This window comes from Ipomoea nil, unplaced genomic scaffold (assembly GCF_001879475.1).
Source record: "Ipomoea nil cultivar Tokyo-kokei standard unplaced genomic scaffold, Asagao_1.1 scaffold1125, whole genome shotgun sequence".
Classification (NCBI taxonomy): Eukaryota; Viridiplantae; Streptophyta; class Magnoliopsida; order Solanales; family Convolvulaceae; genus Ipomoea; species Ipomoea nil.
This window is the reverse complement of record NW_017617553.1, coordinates 782824-799983: the sequence shown is the minus strand read 5'-3', so window position 1 is coordinate 799983 and position 17160 is coordinate 782824. Positions and strand designations below refer to the sequence as shown.

The following is a 17160-nucleotide window of genomic DNA, read 5'->3' as shown; positions in this document are numbered from 1 at the left end:
GTAAACTATTGGGTGGAGGCTAGTAAAAGTCAAGTCTAGGGCATGGTGATTGAGAGATTGTTGGGCGAAGGCCGATAAAAGTCATGTCTTGTGTGGCCAACAATAAAGAAATAAAGTTACAATTGATAAACGTTTGATCTTAATAAGTGGTATATATTGAAAGGAAATAAATAGTATACAGACAAAAATGTGTGTATAATTGTAGCTCCCGTACAAAGATCTAAGATTGTTAGGGAGGGCACTTTGATCCTCACACTCTAAATTTTCTTCCCATGGAATTGCAATTTTTAGGAGGCGGGTGGGATTTGCAAATCTTCAAATTTGAAGAATTGTAATTTCATGAAATTACAATTCCTCCCACCAAACTCTGAAATTATTCACTTCTTAGAATTACATTGTAAAAAGTTTGCAATTCATATCTACCAAACATGCCATTAGTTGCATTAAAACTTAACTTTTTAAGATTATCTCAAATGTATTTGCATTCAAATATATTGACCTCAGAAAGTAGGGAATACTTAAAATAAATATACATTTAGACGACGGAAACCACCATGTGAGTACATAAAAGTACAACAATCGTTATATCGTGGATCAAGATCTACAGTGCATTGTAGATTATGGTTCAATACACAAAATTTATGTTTATAATGCACAAAATTCATGTTCATAATACACATACACATAAACACGATATAATGAATATGAATTCTGTGTATTATAAACATGAATTCTGTGTATTATATATATAGCTGATGACACATAAACACTTAACATAATACACAGAAATCATGTTCATTATATCGTATTTATTGTTCATTATATCGTATTTATGTGTATCTGTATTATGAACATGAATTCTGTAATTTATGAAGTTAAATTTTGTGTATTGATATAATTAAATTGCCTAAGTACACGGCTTGGGCTTAACACATGGGCAAGAAGTGAAGTTGTGAGCCGAAGAAAAAGTATTAGGTATGTTAATGATACTCTGGTTTTACTTTATCCATAGATTAATCGTTGTTGGTAATAAGCAGTTGTACAATCTGCACACCTAACTGTCAGCTAATTAAATGTTTAAGATACGGATAGATCAGAGAGTACTTAATTAAATATGCAGCTAAGGGAAGTGATGAGGATTCAGGACTATTTTGGTCCTATACAATTATTTAGAGCATTCTCATTACGCATAATTTTTTAAGAAATTTTACAGAGGTGACTAGCTAGCAGAGAGAAGGGAAAGAAGAAGAAGAAGAAAAAAAAAAACAATAAAGGATATTGTTGAGCATATAATTATTAATGTGCAATCCAACTATCAGCTTAGACTTTTAGTTGGGATGGAGCACATGCTTCAATTTGGTATCAGAACGAAAAAAAAAAACGTGTTGAGCATATAACCATTGGGCGATTTGGTTGTGCCTCATTTTTTTTTTTTTTTAATAGTTTGTGGGGCCCACTTTAAAATGAAAAATCAAAATTCTTGCAGGGAACCTTTATTATTCTCTCTCTTTCACCCATGCTTGGCTCTCACAAAAAACCACCTAAGAATCATCTATTGTGGATGTCCTCAGGATCCAAGTGAAAATAGTGTTTTGTTATTGAGGACTTTTCTCTTTCTACAACGCAAAATCTCTCAACTCAAGAGCTCTCACACCTCAGACCCACATGATTGTGAATGGTAAGTCTCGATGACTCAGTAATCCATTAGATGGGAGGATTAATGTTTGATGTGTCTTTGTCTACAATCTGTCACCCAGGAACGAATCAACTGAATTACTCATACGAGCTTGTGGAATTTTCTTTTACAATATGAGATCAGAGGTTAAAGAAAAACATACAAGCTCTTTGATCATAACCGTACCATCATTTTTTTTTTATTGAATTGTTAGTTATAGAGTAATAATTAAGAAAAGAGATGAAGTGCCCAGTTGGTATGATTGGAAGATGAGCAAGTTAAGTTTGTATGTGAGCACTTGGATAATGGGATTAGTTAAATGTAATGGATTACACACTTGAATAATCATCCATTATGCATCATGATTGCTTAAGATAAATAATATAGTTAATAATTAATTAAGTGTTTCATAGTGTGGAACTGCCAACTGGGACCGGGCTGAATCTCCTAGACGAAGATGGAAATCTTAATCTTAACTCAAACCTTATCCACATAATAATTGGAATCTGGAATAATTTTGGGAAGAAGAATCCAAAGTGAAAGGAAGTGAGAAAAACTTAGACAATGGGCAATCTGCCAGTACTAGTATTGTGGGCAAATTATTGTGTGGACCGGGCCGTATGGACCACGGTGCAAGACGATATTTTTGAATTTTATGAGTTAGAATAATATACATTGTGAGTTAAAATAATGTACGTTATGTGTTAGAATAATATATATTATGTGTTAGAATAATGAAACTTCTGAGATAAGATAATGTACATTGTGTGTTAGAGCAATGTACAATATGTATGTGTTAGAATAATATATTTAATGTGTTAGAATAATGTACATTATGAGTTAGAATAATGAAATTTTTGGGGTAAAATAATGTACTTTATGTGTTAAAATAATGTACATTATGAATTATAAAAATATATATTTCAGTTTGTCACGTGAAAAAAAAAAAAAAATTTACACAAAACGACGTTGTTTTTGAACCATGATTCCGCTGTGTGGCTAGTGGTATTTGTGTGTATGAATGTATATGGAGAATACTGGTGGCGACTCGCACTCGCGCACGTCACGGCACCAAACGGTGTGGTAGAGTTAAAGCAATGTACGTACGTACTATTATATTGCCCCTTTCCCCTTATTCCCCAGCGAATATATATGACCCAATGTAACAATGCCTAGCTTGGATCATCCAATGGATTGGATGCCCTCTACCATATTGCACTCTTGTCCACTTCTGCAACTCTCATCTTTTCAAGAAATTTGAGAAACTATATTATTGTACTACTATTATATTGTTTTATCTTTATGTGGTATGTTCTAATTTGTATACTAGATGTTTACCATTAAATTGTAATTCACACGTTCACGCAAAAAAACACTCAAGCATCAAGAAGAATACCTTATGTCAAGAGTACGTAATTAAAGATTTAATTTGATATAAGGCAACCATATGAAATGTTAAAATGCATGGGACCACGGAAGTAATGTGTCACATAATATTAATATATGTTAGGATAACCACTTACCATTACGTCAAAAGTTATAACTTGTAACGGAGACACAACTTTATTTCTGACAAGGTGTTGGACTTGGCTTTCACCGACTTCCGCCCAATAATATAATCCCCTAGCTACCAATTGCTGGACTTCACCATTTACCAACCTCCTGTTACGAAATATTACTACGAAAATAATATTTCTGGAAAAAATAACAAACAGAAGAATAAAAGGATTTTTCTGGTAGGTGGTAAGTACGAGTCGAGCGAAGCACTCTTTTCTTAAAACCTTATTTGCTACCTCCTAAAGATGTTAGGAGCGTTGTAGCCTAGGTTTCTCAGGAACCTAGGTTTCCCAGGATAAAACGACGTACTACGGTTCAATGTTTGAGCATTCAAACAAAATAACCCATCGAATAGGAACAATGGATGAATCACAATGGTTTTCCCCATTCGTGTCCGCGTACATGAGTCAAGCCTTTTCAAGCTCATTTTGGGATTTGATTTCCACCCTTGCGCGAGAGAAAGAGTCTCTATGCTATACAATTCAATAAGCCTTAGAAAGGCTCTTGTATAAGTAGTGCGTGTTGCAAACTCACTTCCCAAACTAATGTGGGACAAAGGCTACTTTAAAGCCTTTCCCCTTCATTTTTCCAACTCAAATGGGTCTACTTTGAGATCAATTTCTCATTCACCCATTATCTATTTTGAGCGTACAATATATCAATCTCTTCGTCTCACTACGAAGAACAAGAATCCACTTTGACCAGACCCAAATCGAAATGGACCCCACTAATATTTGTACCACAAAATAGCCACTTAATATGTCATTTTATGCTATTTTTTCGAAGACCTCCATCCAACAATTCTCTCCCTCAGCACCTACCAGTCTTAACTGTGTTCGAACTAGTTACCTGGCTCTAATACAACTTGTACTGTTAGGATCAAGAGCTTACCGGAGTTCAGCCCTGCTCGATTTGAGACGTGGCGTTGTGGCCTACCATGGAGGGATGTGGTTAAATGGTTAATGTCTATCTACTTATCACCAATTGGTTTTAAGAAGGATATGACAACTAGATAACCAAAAAACTCTGTGGTTAAACGTGCTTGACTTACAGGATGGGTGACCTAGCATTGAGATCCAACAATTAGTATCAGACCCGATGTCATAAGTTCGACCATGCTCGATTTGAGACGTGGCACTGGCAACTAGATAACCAAAGAACTTCGTGGTTAAGTGTGGCGAGACAGTTGTCGAGTACTGGACCTAGCCCCTGCTCGATTTGAGACATAGCACTGGCAAAGAATTTCGTGGTTAAGCTTTCTTGACTTACAGGATGGGTTACCTACTGGGAAGTAAGCATCATGTATCGCTGAGATCCATCATTACCACTACGCCAAAAGTTATAGCTCGTAGCGAAGACACAACTTTATGTTTTTATGCCACCACATTTTCGAGAGGCATGGTGCTGAACTTGATTCTTTAGTGACCTCCCCCAAGAATATCATTTGTTACTACAATTCAGGTATATATATATATATATATATATATATATATATATATATCATTTTATTTCTTTGTTAACTAATTTATTTACTTTATTAAACATGTATAACTAATATCAAGGCTGAGGTTGTGGTGCCTCACACATGTTGAGAGAGGGAAATAGGTTCACTAACCCATGTCAAGGGACCTCATGAGGCAGAACTGTTTTTTATTTTCCTCCTAAAGTGTTGGTCACTTACTTGGCCGTCTTTTATGCCACAGGGTTTGAGTCCTACGCATAGAATCAGGTTTGTATTGATATATTTTGTTTTGTTTTGTTTGTTTTTTCCCCCTTAATTTTTTGTTTTATTCTTTTGATTTTCGATATATTTTTGTATTTTGTATAACTAAATGATATAATTAATAATGATGTGATCCTCAGCTTATGTATAGTAACATAAATGTTCAACAGATTTAGACATGCATGGTCCAGATTAAATATTGTACTAAACTACTAATTATATGAAGTAGTTCTATCCTCTCTTCTTCAATATAGTAAGTTCAACTACTTTTCAACTTTAATTGTAAATCCAAAAGTGTCAGTATTTAATCATCTAGATACCTAGTAGCTACTTCTCTCCCTTGGGACAGATCGAGCTTGCTATGTTGTTTTGAAGAATGGTATAATATAATAAAGTGAAAAACAAATTAAAAAGAAATGATTTATACTATATATGGTTGTTTAGCCAAGAAAGTCATAGTTTACTTAACATGGTGATGAGCAACAAGTTAACATTTATATTTGTCCTAATATTGGTAGAATGGAAAATTTCTTGCATTATTGTGACTTAATAAAATAGTGGTGATTGAGATCCGAGAGTTTAAGTTTTGGTTATAGGAAGATTTGTTTACATATACATACATCATTATATTTTTGAATTAGAATTTTTCATTAAAGTTTTAAAAATGCATTAGTTATAATATCTATTGCTAAATCATAGACTAATTATATGTTAAAACCTGAACTAATTAGCCTTTAAAAAACAAAATTTTATAAACACAACGGAAGTATTTGACTTGTTCAATTTTAGCAAAGATTGTAACACATGTAATGTTTTACTTTACAAATGTTTTATTTGAAAATTCGGAATGCACGATAACATAAGCAAACTAGTAAAGTAAAGAGAGAGATGTTAGTTTAATCCTTCTAGTCGAATCTTTTCTTTTTTCTATTAGGAGCAAATTCACTAAGTAATTTATCATCACGCAATTGCAATAGTGAATTGAACCAATTTGTGCTTTGATAACGAAGTCAATTAACAACAAAATGTTAGCTTTTCACATGAGTCATGATAAGGAGAAAAGCAAATTGAGGAAACAAAATATTTCACAGGAAGAAGGGAAACAAATATCACTGCATAAAATCAAGGAAATATTGAAAGGAATCATTATGATATCTTGCCTTTTTAATTCTCCCTCCTCTTTGTATATAAGTCTGTCATATCTTATGAAATATGTAGAATTGAATACAATAATATTAAGTTTATAAAAGTTTTTTATGGTATCAAAGCATTGAAACTCGCAAGCATCAAGAACCCGGTTCCTCCATTTTCTTATTATTCAGTCATGGAAGAACCCAAGCTTACATTACAAAATCATTCCATCAGTGTGCCAGTTTGATTTCAATCAGACTAGGCTCCAATAACTATCTCATGTGGCGATCACAAATCCTTCATCTGGCTCGTATCTTGACGTGCTTCATCATTTGGAAAAGAATGATGACAAACCTGAACGTTTGCTAAAAGATGGGGTTGTGAATCCAGCATATACCTTGTGGTTAACAAATGATGGTCTTCTTATTTCATGGTTGTTTGGCACAATAAAAGAAGAAGCTCAACCATCCATTGCAGAAGATGTTACTGCTTATGATTTGTGGAGTTCTTTAGAATAAATAAAATATTTCACAGGAAGAAGGGAAACAAATATCAGTGCATAAAATCAAGGAAATATTGAAAGGAATCATTATGATATCTTGCCTTTTTAATTCTCCATTCTCTTTGTATATAAGGGTGTGTTTGGTTCGCACATAGGAATCGGAATCGGAATGGTATCAAATACTTGGTAATGGTAATGGGTTTTGGTGAAAGTATTTAACATGTTTGGTAGTAGGGTGGAATGGGAATGGTTACTAATAGTAGTGCTTGAGAATGAATAAGGGTATGAAACCCTTATTTTATTTGGGTATGGGTTTTTCAATTGATGGGGTATTCCAAACCCATAGTAGTGTTCTAAAAACTTATCAACCAAACAACAACAATCACTTTCATACACATTCCTATGGACAAAACCCACCAACCAAACACACCCTAAGTCTGTCCTATCTTATGAAATATGCAGAATTGAATACAATAATATTAAGTTTATAAGAGTTTTTCAAGTCACCTCTCTTGTTACTCACACTCTTGTTTTTACTCACACTCTTTTTACTTATCACTCTAAGTAGAGTATCATTCAAAAATCAAACAATGTTGTATAGTTATTCAACTATTGTAGACTCAAAATTTGAATGTAGCTTGTAATGTTTGATGAGTCTTTAGAACTGTACTTGAAGTATTATTGCTTGATATATAGCTTTTTGCACTTAGGAAAATTTATCTCAAGTACCTTGCTTGTTGTTCTCTTATTCTTCAACTCTATTTATATTTGTGTTTGAATTATCCGTTGAATAAAGAGATAATAATTCAAACTTTAATTTTTGACTCCATAGATATTATATTGGCTAGCTATTGAATATTGACATATTTCTTGCATTTGACATCTTATGAGTTAATATCCAAAATCGTCCTCGACTATAGTGGTTTTCTCAATTTCGTCATAAACGACTTTGGTGACCTAATATCGTCCCAGACTTTTGTGTTTCGCTCAATTTAGTCCCAGACTTTTGTGTTTTTGCTCAATTTAGTCCCTCATTTGTTATTCTGTCCATTTGGTGTTAAATAAATAGACAATTCAGTAATTTTAATATTGGCATCTCTTTACTCATAGACATGTGAACTGCGAAATCTTTTTTTTTTTTTTTTTTTACGAATTACTCCCAGAATTACTTCTAAAACTGCGAATATAAAATTTGATTTGCAGGTCCGGGAGTAATTCTGGGTGTAATTCGTACAAGAAAGAGGAATTCCGCACTTCACAAGTTGAAAGTAAAGAGAGATCAATATTGACATTACTGAATTGTCCCTTTATTTAACACCAATTTGACGGAATAACAAATGGAGGACTAAATTGAGCGAAACACAAAAGTCTGGGACGATATTAGGTCACCAAAGTCGTTTAGGACGAAATTGAGAAAAACCACTATAGTCGAGGACGATTTTGCGTATTAACTCGACATCTTATTATAGCCAAGCGTTTGTTGGCTGTAAGTAAATGTTAGTGCATTTTGTGGTTTCTTGATTTCTAAGCATCTTAATTACCAATTCTAGTAATATCTTCCTTGAGTTACATGTCAATAGCCAAAAATTGGAGTAAGGTGAATATATCATTTAATTTACATGCATTTCAATGCATTTTGTTATTTAAAACAACAAATTAAATTTCAAAAAGAAGATTTTTCTATTTCATCTTTTGAAAATTACTCTATCTTCTACCTACCATTCTGTTGTATTCACCTTTTTGAATTGTTTGCTTTTTACCTTACCGGGGTCGTTTGGTTCACGGAATGTCAGATTACCTTAGGGAATGTTAGATTGCTGGGAATGTTAGATTACTGGGAATGTTAGATTCCCGTGTTTGGTATGTTTGGTTAAAATTGATGTATGTAATATCATCATGTTTGGTTTAGGGTTATCTTTTATTCACACACTATAATATCCTTAACATATTTTCATATATTTCAATAAATTTAAAAATTAAAATAAATAAATAAGATAACGGTATCATATATAATTACATGATTTTAAAATATTAACTAAAATATTGAACTTGAGAAACAAAATTATTTTATATGCTAACCTAAGATAATAAAAATAAAAAATATATAATTACAAAAATAATTATGTGTGTGTGTGTAATAAACTAACATAACCAAGGTTATCTTACATAACCTTAGAAATTGAAGGGAATCACATTCCCTTCAAAATCCTATATGGAGGGAATGTGACATTCCTGGGGAATGTTAGATTCCCTGAGATAATGTGAACCAAACATAGGAATGTGAGCTTTGAAATGTCACATTCCCTTCAAAATCCTAGGAGTGGGCATTAATCGGGTCTAACCTGAAAAACTCGCGGGTTCGACCCGTTTAACCCAATACAGGTCAGATTCGATAGGTAACGGGTCGACCATTATAAGAAAGGCAAAAATCATTGTAATTAATCTGTTCGAGTTTCGGGTTTAAGATTTAAATTTTGAATCGAACTCTGCTACTTTACTTTTATATGGCCTTTTAACATTTTTGTTGATCTAATCATCTTTCTGCCTTAGAATTTTCATCATTTTTTCTTCTTTTTTGAATGCTACTAGCTCTATTACATTGTAGTATCTGTTCATATACTTTCTCAACCTACTGAAACACAAAGAGCTAATAACGCCTCCATTGAGGCTCGAACTTACAACCTTCCAAATGGAAGTCCAACCTGGATATCATTTTTTCTTCTAACTATTTTGCTTTTGTAGAAGTATCTTTATGTACATTTTGTTTGATCTGATTAAGCGTTTTGAGTTTATATCTAGATTGATTTTTATAGTTGGTTCTTTTATCTTTACAAACTAATTAAGTTGAATTAAAATAAGAAAATTTGGGAGTTCTAAATTCCTAACTTGTTTAACATGCATAATCAAAATGTATTATATATACAATTTATTCCTAGTAAAATACACATGCCTGGAATGTATTGTTCAAAGAGAGAAAATAATATATGGATGGTTACTTGTATCCTTCTCCATTTCCCTCTCACATCCCACTGGGCTTGTTTGGCAATCAGCGATTAGTGATAGCGGATTGTATTAGCGGTTAACAAATAGCGAATTGTGTTAACAGGTTTGACCATCAGATTGTATTAGCGATTTGTAAAAATATGTTTGGTAAAATTAGCTATTTAGATTAGCGGTTAACATATAAAATACCAAATTAAAAGGGTATAATAATAATAATAATAATAATAATAATAATAAAACTCATGTAATAATAATAATAACAATAATAATAATAATAATAATTAAAAAAAACAAACAAACAAACTGATGTACATTGAAATATTAACTAAAAGGGGGCGTTGAGCTCCCCTTTATTTAATCCTGCACATCTGATTCCCACATCGGATGGGCAAGAATAAAAGAGGCTTCTTTATTTAGAAGCCTGAGGCTTCTGTTAATGAAACAAATTTTATTTTTTAAAAAAGAATTAAGGGCATTTGCCCAAAACGCCAATATGAAACGCTGCTATTAACTGCTAATAGCAGCGTTTCAGATTTGGATGGTTTGGAGTAAATCTATTGCTCCGATTTGTCATTTACCAAACAAGATTTTTACCGTTTTGACATGAAATAGCGGATTCGTTAAAATTTTAACGGATTCGTCAATAACCAAACAAGGCCACTATGGACTTGTTTGGTTATCAGCGGATTGTGTTAGCGGTTATCAAATAGTAGATTGTATTAGATAGTAGATTGTATTAGCGGATTTGACCAGAAGATTGTATTAGCGATTTGTAATCAGAGAAAAAAATGCTTGATAAAATTAACTGTTTAGATCAGCGATTAAAATGTAAAAAGACATATAAGGACATTGCTATAATAACTACAATAATAATACAAAATTATAATTATAATATATTATTATTATTATTATTGTTATAATTATTATAATAATTATTATAATTATTAGTTTTAGTTTTGTTGTTGAAAAAAAAATACAATACAAAGGGGAACCAAATTGCAATAGTTATGCCGTGCAACCGAATGTACCATGCGCATGGTGCATACGGTTCAAAACGACGTCGTTTTGATTAAAAACGTGCGTCCCACTTTATAAAAAAAAAATCAGGTTCGACTCTCAGCAATAGTATTATTGTGGATATATAGTTATGAAATTGTGGTTATATAGTTATGAATTTATGGATATTTAGTTCATTCATTGTGGATATTTAGTTCAATCATATATTGTGGATATTTAGTTCATTCATTGTGGATTTTTACTTCATTCATTCATTCATTGTGGATTTTTACTTCATTCATTCACTGTGGATATATAGTTATGAAATTGTGGATATATAGTTATGAAATTGTGGTTATATAGTTATGAATTTATGGATATATAAAAATGCTATTGCCGGGAATCGAACCTGATTTCTTCTTTAAGTGGGACGCGCGTTTTTTTAACCAAAACGGCGCCGTTTTGCAACCGTATGCACCTTGCAAGGTGCATTCGGTTGCACAGCATAATTTGCGACCAAATTGGCCCCCCTTTGTATTTCAGTGTTATCCCACATCACTGGGATAACACTGGAGGGGCCTTGAGGCTCCTCTATAAAAGGAGCCTCAAGGCCCCTTAATTTCTTCTTCCCATTCGATGTTGTCCCACATCGAATGGGAAGAAGAAACCAGCCTCAAGTCTCCTCAATATTATTGAGGAGACTTGAGGCAAAGCATGAGTTGAATTTTTTATTTTTTATTTTTATTTTTTAAATTATAATACGAAGGGTGTTTTGGGGAAAGACCTCTTTTTCTACTAAATTTTTGACCACCTGAAAGTGATTTTAAATCAATTCGAAAGGAAAAAGTGGTCGAAAATAGCAATAAAGGTTTTTCTTGATACCAAAAGTGGTCGGAACAAGGTTTTCAACTTGATTTAAAATTATTTTAAGGTGGTCGGAAATTTCATAATTTCTAGTAATGTTCTCCAAAACGTCAAACCCAAACGTTGCTAATTGCAGCGGTTTGGAGCGGAGCAAAAACGCTGCTCCGAACCGCTGTTTAACCAAACGAAAATTTTGATATTCCGTTGTCTAACCAAACGAAAATTTTGACGTTTTGACCAAGTCAAAACGTCAAAATTGATGAATCCGCCAAAGTCTTGGCAGATCCGTCATTAATCAAACAAGACCTATTTTTTTTTACATTTGTGTTTAATTTCTTCAACTCTAATATTTCTTATCATATTGTATCTCCTAAGAGTTTGCTTCAGTCGTACGGAAGCATACCATTATTACTTTTATTTATCCAACCCGTAAAAGTATCTATTTTTCATACCACAATATGTCATAAAATTCTATTATATATGTATTTTTTCTTACCTTTCAAAATCGTATCAAAATACTTGATATTTTTCTAGCTTATTATTGTATAATACCCCATTTATTTAAAGTATGGATGCACTACGCTCAGATGTGGACTAATTAGCCATTAATATGCACTAACCATCACATAGAATGGAAGATAAGTAGGGCGGGGGGGGGGGGGAGAGCAGTAATCATCACGCTACTAGAAAATGAAAGGAACAAAAAAGTGATGAATTTAGTCCACTGCACGGATTTCAATATCAATTGGGCAAATGAACAGTCGCCATCCCCGCTAGCTAAAACCCACCCTTTCTCTCTTTTTTTTTTTTTTTTTTTTTTTTTTTTTGAAATACTCTCTTCTCCTTTTGCATCCCATATAATTGCCATATGTCACCTTCAGGCCTTGCTACTTAGTCGCTTACAGCATTATTATAATTAAATTGTACTATTACTAATTATACCATTTATTTTTAATTATTGGTGGGTCGCATGCTATATAATTGAGGTTTAGAATTGAAGGACCAAATTATTGTCCACATCTTGATGACATTTTACGTACTACCACTGCTGGAAATTATCATTTTTCTGACCTCATTTCGACCACCGAAAAAAGTGGTCACGAAAAAGAATTTTTTTTAATTTTTTCGTCCAAAGTTTGCACTAGTCGGAAAGTGGTCGAAATTTCCGACCACTTTCTCGTAGTGGTCAGTAAATACCGACTAGTATTTAAATGTGGTTAGAAGCGGCGCTTGTAAACCCTCCTAAAAGCAGCGGAGAGAAAGCTTATTCTTTCTCTAAAATGCCCTCACACTGTTAAAAAAAAAAAAATACTTATAACCAACAGGCCTCCGTTAATGAGACTCTAATTTTTGGACATTGTTTCCCATCAACGGATGGTCAAGCAACCGAGCAGTCACCCCTTGAAACCATTTATAATTTCCTCCACTACAGCTACTTCAAACTATTCATCTCAGCCTTCGTCTCATCCATCTCTCAGCCGATGTTGCCTCCTCCGCCAACGCCGCGAACCACCGCGACCTGTAGTAGACGCAACTGCCGACGTCGCCATTCCGTCTCGACCTACTACTGACCCTACTAGCCTCCGCCACCGCCACTGCGTGCTGGCCTCCACCACCGCTGGTAAGTCTCCCTTCGAATCTTCGAATTTTTTGTTATTTATTTCTTCTCCTAATCTCTAAAACCGAATCGGACGGCTCAGATCTGGACGGATTTGCTCCCTTTTCTCTCAAAATATACTCACCGGAAGAAGTAGAACCGGAGATTCAAGCTTATAGTCGGCAGGCATCGCCTCAAACCGACGACGCTCCTCCTTTCGCTAGTCGTCGCCTCAAACCGACGGGGGAGGTAAGGGTGAAATTTTGCTTGCTTTCACTAGACTGGCGGAGTTTAACAAACTGAGTTTTGGTGCTGATAGGTATGTAATTTTGCTTGCTTTCATTTAAAGATTGTTCAATCAAAGAGCATGTGTCATTTTCTTTTTTTGGCAAAAATACAGAGTAATAATATATATAAATGCAATACTTTAAAGGCATCTTAACTCTAAGATTGGAGCTGTATCTAGATTCTGTGCTGAATTTTTCTAAGTAGCAACTGTTAATTTGGTGTATGTAATTTGGTATTATAGCTTTCCTGATAATTATTTTGTGCTAACATCTATATAATTTGGTGTGTGTTTTGAATTGCTTTAGTGCTTTGAATTGCATATATGACTTTTCTATATATGGTTTTGAGAGTTTGTGTGAATTTGAAACCACTGAAAATTACAATTATGATAATATATTTTTCACCCTTAAATGTATGTTGTATTTGAAGCTCATCTTTTAAACACTTGATCACTACATGATGCCAATAATATCAAGACTGTAGAACTTAAGTATCATTTGACTCCAAATGGAACAGAATTTACAGGTTACCTATGTGTGTGTATATATTTATGTGTATATATTTAGTAAAATGTGTATTTTATCTGCACTTCTAATGCCTGGAACCATTGCTCCTTATTATTAACTATATATATACAGTATATATATATATATATATATATATATATATATATATGTAATTATGTACTTCTTTCTGTATTATAAATTAATGCATTGTCTGCAACTATTACCTCACACTGTCCTCTTCAACATCATTGCCAGGTGAATGCTGTGAAGTTTAATGATTATGCTACTGTAGTTGTATCTTCTGGTTATGATAAATCTTTGCGTGTCTGGGACTGCAAATCTCACAGCACTGAACCAATTCAGGTTCGTAACTTTCCCTTTCTTATTGAAACTATATTTTTTAAAAACCTGAGGTTTTGCTAATAATTATAATCTTTTTAGTTGCCAATGATGAAGTAGGAAAAATTTTGTTGGTTTTGTGATATTATAATTAGACTAGAATTGACTGTGTATGTGATTACATCTGCTGGATGGTTATACAAGTCATCTACTGATCTACACTCTATCTTGATGTGGTCCAATTTTGGTGGCAGTATGCAGATCAGATAATAGTTTGGAGATTGAATCAGAAGTTAAATTTCAGCCGATGCCACTGTTCAAAAAGAAATTAATTCCCTTTCTTTTTTGTTTTTTTTTTCTTTCTCTGTCAATCATTAATGATTATTATCCTCGATGAATCGCTGATTCTATTACTGGTAATCAAAACAGAAAGCTAAGATTGAAGAGGGTAACAAGAGTTCCAGCCATAAGCATGAAGCTTTCAGACATTCCACCCGATGATTATTCATGGCGGAAATATGGACATAAGCCCATCAAAGGATCCCCACACCCAAGGTATTCTTTCATCCTAGCTTGTTTTCTGGGTTATTAACAAGATGATTAGCTTAAGATTGCTAAGGGTTATGTCGACCTCTTGAACAATGTTACTTTTACATGTGTTTTTTCTAAGATTGAATTAGTGTGTACTATCTGCCAGGTTTTGATTTATCGAAATGAAGGTGAAAGGTGCTTGAAAGAAACATCTATTAATTCACTGAGGATAAGCCTCAAGGTATTGATAGCAATGTGCATATTCCGATTTTTGTTTCTCTATACAAATGTTCTATAGCATATTTACACTGTGGTGATCATCTGATGCATTCTAAGCACTAGCTTCACATCATGATGGCTCATTTTGGCTGCAGTATGCAACTGTGTATCTTCTTCAATATCCTAGAGGCCAATGGGTTCAGTATACATCTAAATTCCATTTATTGGTTTCCTTGACATTTTAAGTAGTTGTGTACATGGTGTTTGCATGCATTATGTATAGCTCGAGATTTTGATTCCCAAAAAGAAGAAAAGAAAATACAAGTAAAAGCTTATGCTTGTCACTCTCTGTTCCTTTTCCTTCTATAAACATTATAGGAACATAAGAAAATTGAATCAGATGCTTGTTTAGGCTCCAAGAGAAGCTTTTCATTCTGTATTTTTTTCCATGTTTAGGCCCCAAGTACAGTGCAGGCAAATGCTGAATCAGATGCAAAGGCATCTGAAGGGAAGGAAAATGTTTCTGGGAAAAATCAAAGGGAAGTTCTGGTGGCAAAGCCGAAAGCAAAAAAGCAGCTTCTATCTCAGGAAATGATGGTGCCACCCAAAGGTCTATTGTTGTGGATTTGGTGTCGAATTCCTTTTAATTTTCACCCTAAATTATTTTACCTCTTCTTTATTTAGTTGCCTCTTTTAAGTATTTATCACATTCTTATTATACAAATAATCTTCTCATGAGCAATACTGAAAGCGGAGTGATGACTCATCAGATGTAAGTGATGAGAATAATAACCAGGTATGTTATCTGGAATTACTAAACACATGCTTTTATTTTTTAGGGCTACTAGAACATGCTCTATTGTTGTTGAGGAATCGATGAGAAGCCTTGATGAGAAGTTAGCATCTGCTCTCGATGAGTGCAACGCTAAAGATGAATTAGTCACAAAGTTCACAAAAATGGCGGAAGAAGCCATTGCAGGTGATAACTTCATTTCTTTGTTTATTCATGTTGTATTGAAGATTCTTTCAATTTTTTTCCTGTTTCTGCAAAGTCCTTCCAACTAACTTTTGTGCAATTTGTTAATTGATGCAAAATTTAGCTCACAAGAAAGCGGAGGCTGAAATTATGTGTTTGAAGGAAGAGTTAGAAGAATGGAAGGCTAACTCACCTTACCAGTGCATTGAAGGATTGTATGCAGAAATGAAGGAAGAGCTGGCTATTTATGGACCTATATCAAATGATATCTCCTCCATATCAAGCCATGAATCGAAGAAGGAACATCAAAGTGTTTCTACTGAAGCTTGGGCTTGTGCTTTGATATCTGAACTAGAGCATTTCAAGAATCATAAGGACCAGAAGAGTAACTCTGAACAGAAAATGATTGGAGTTTCAGAGATGAGGCTAATGGATGATTTTGTCGAAATGGAAAAACTAGCAATAGTAGCAAATATCTTCAAACATATTGATGAATGAATTCTCTTCAAGAATATGAAATGTGTATTTTATGATTTTTTAGCAAATATCTTACCAGCTTGCAACAATATATATATATATATATATATATATATATATATATATATATATATATATATATATATATATATATATATATATATATATATATATATATATTCATTTCATTACAGAGATTTCTCTGTAATGAAATGATTTTTTTTATTGACTGCGTCCAGTTTTCCGACCACCAAAGTGGTCGAAACTTTCGACCACTGGCGGTCGGAAAATCTGGACCGGCCTAACTATTCTCTTGGCCATTTTTTTCGACGGCTTTAGAAAAGTGGTTACTCTTTCCGACCACTCTCTCTGGTGGTTGGAAATAGCTAGAGGTATTTTTCCGGACACCCAAATTGATCGGAAAAGAGGTCGGAACAGGCTTTTCCGACCTAATTAAGGCCATTTCCGACCACTTTTCGGTGGTCGGAAAATGGCAAATTTCCAGCAGTGTACACTAAAATTTATATATTTAGAAACTACACTAAAAATACAATTAGACAATTTTTTTTAAATAAGTAAAAGAATATTAAAGAAAATAGACAAAGAAGAAAGAGTTATTTTGATCAATGAATAATAAGTAAGACAGATAAAATGTGACATGGGGAGTATATCAAAAACGTGTTATTTGATTATTAACTGACAAAAGAATAATTTTTAAGAAAATTTGTACTTTTAATATTTGAATTCAAAGTAAGAGCGGAATCAAATTTTCTTGT

General features: G+C 33.5%; 1 protein-coding gene across 4 annotated transcripts; it reads left to right on the top strand.

Annotated features, from left to right (window-relative positions):
* The first annotated feature begins 12816 nt into the window (after nucleotides 1-12816).
* Nucleotides 12817-16419, top strand: LOC109183419. Of its 4 annotated transcripts, none has more exons than XR_002054539.1 (8): nucleotides 12817-13072; nucleotides 13152-13297; nucleotides 14098-14205; nucleotides 14436-14736; nucleotides 14879-14953; nucleotides 15388-15541; nucleotides 15771-15910; nucleotides 16032-16419. XR_002054539.1 is itself a non-coding variant. In XM_019333506.1 (5 exons), the coding sequence occupies exons 4-5, from the start codon at nucleotides 15808-15810 to the stop codon at nucleotides 16403-16405; spliced, it is 477 nt and encodes a 158-aa protein (XP_019189051.1). In that variant the 5' UTR covers nucleotides 14243-14736; nucleotides 14879-14953; nucleotides 15388-15541; nucleotides 15771-15807; the 3' UTR covers nucleotides 16406-16419. The 4 variants fall into 4 exon arrangements, 1 of the variants encoding a protein (XP_019189051.1); XR_002054540.1 differs by having other exon boundaries at nucleotides 13152-13367; nucleotides 14611-14736; XR_002054538.1 differs by having other exon boundaries at nucleotides 13152-13367.
* Nucleotides 16420-17160: the final 741 nt, after the last annotated feature.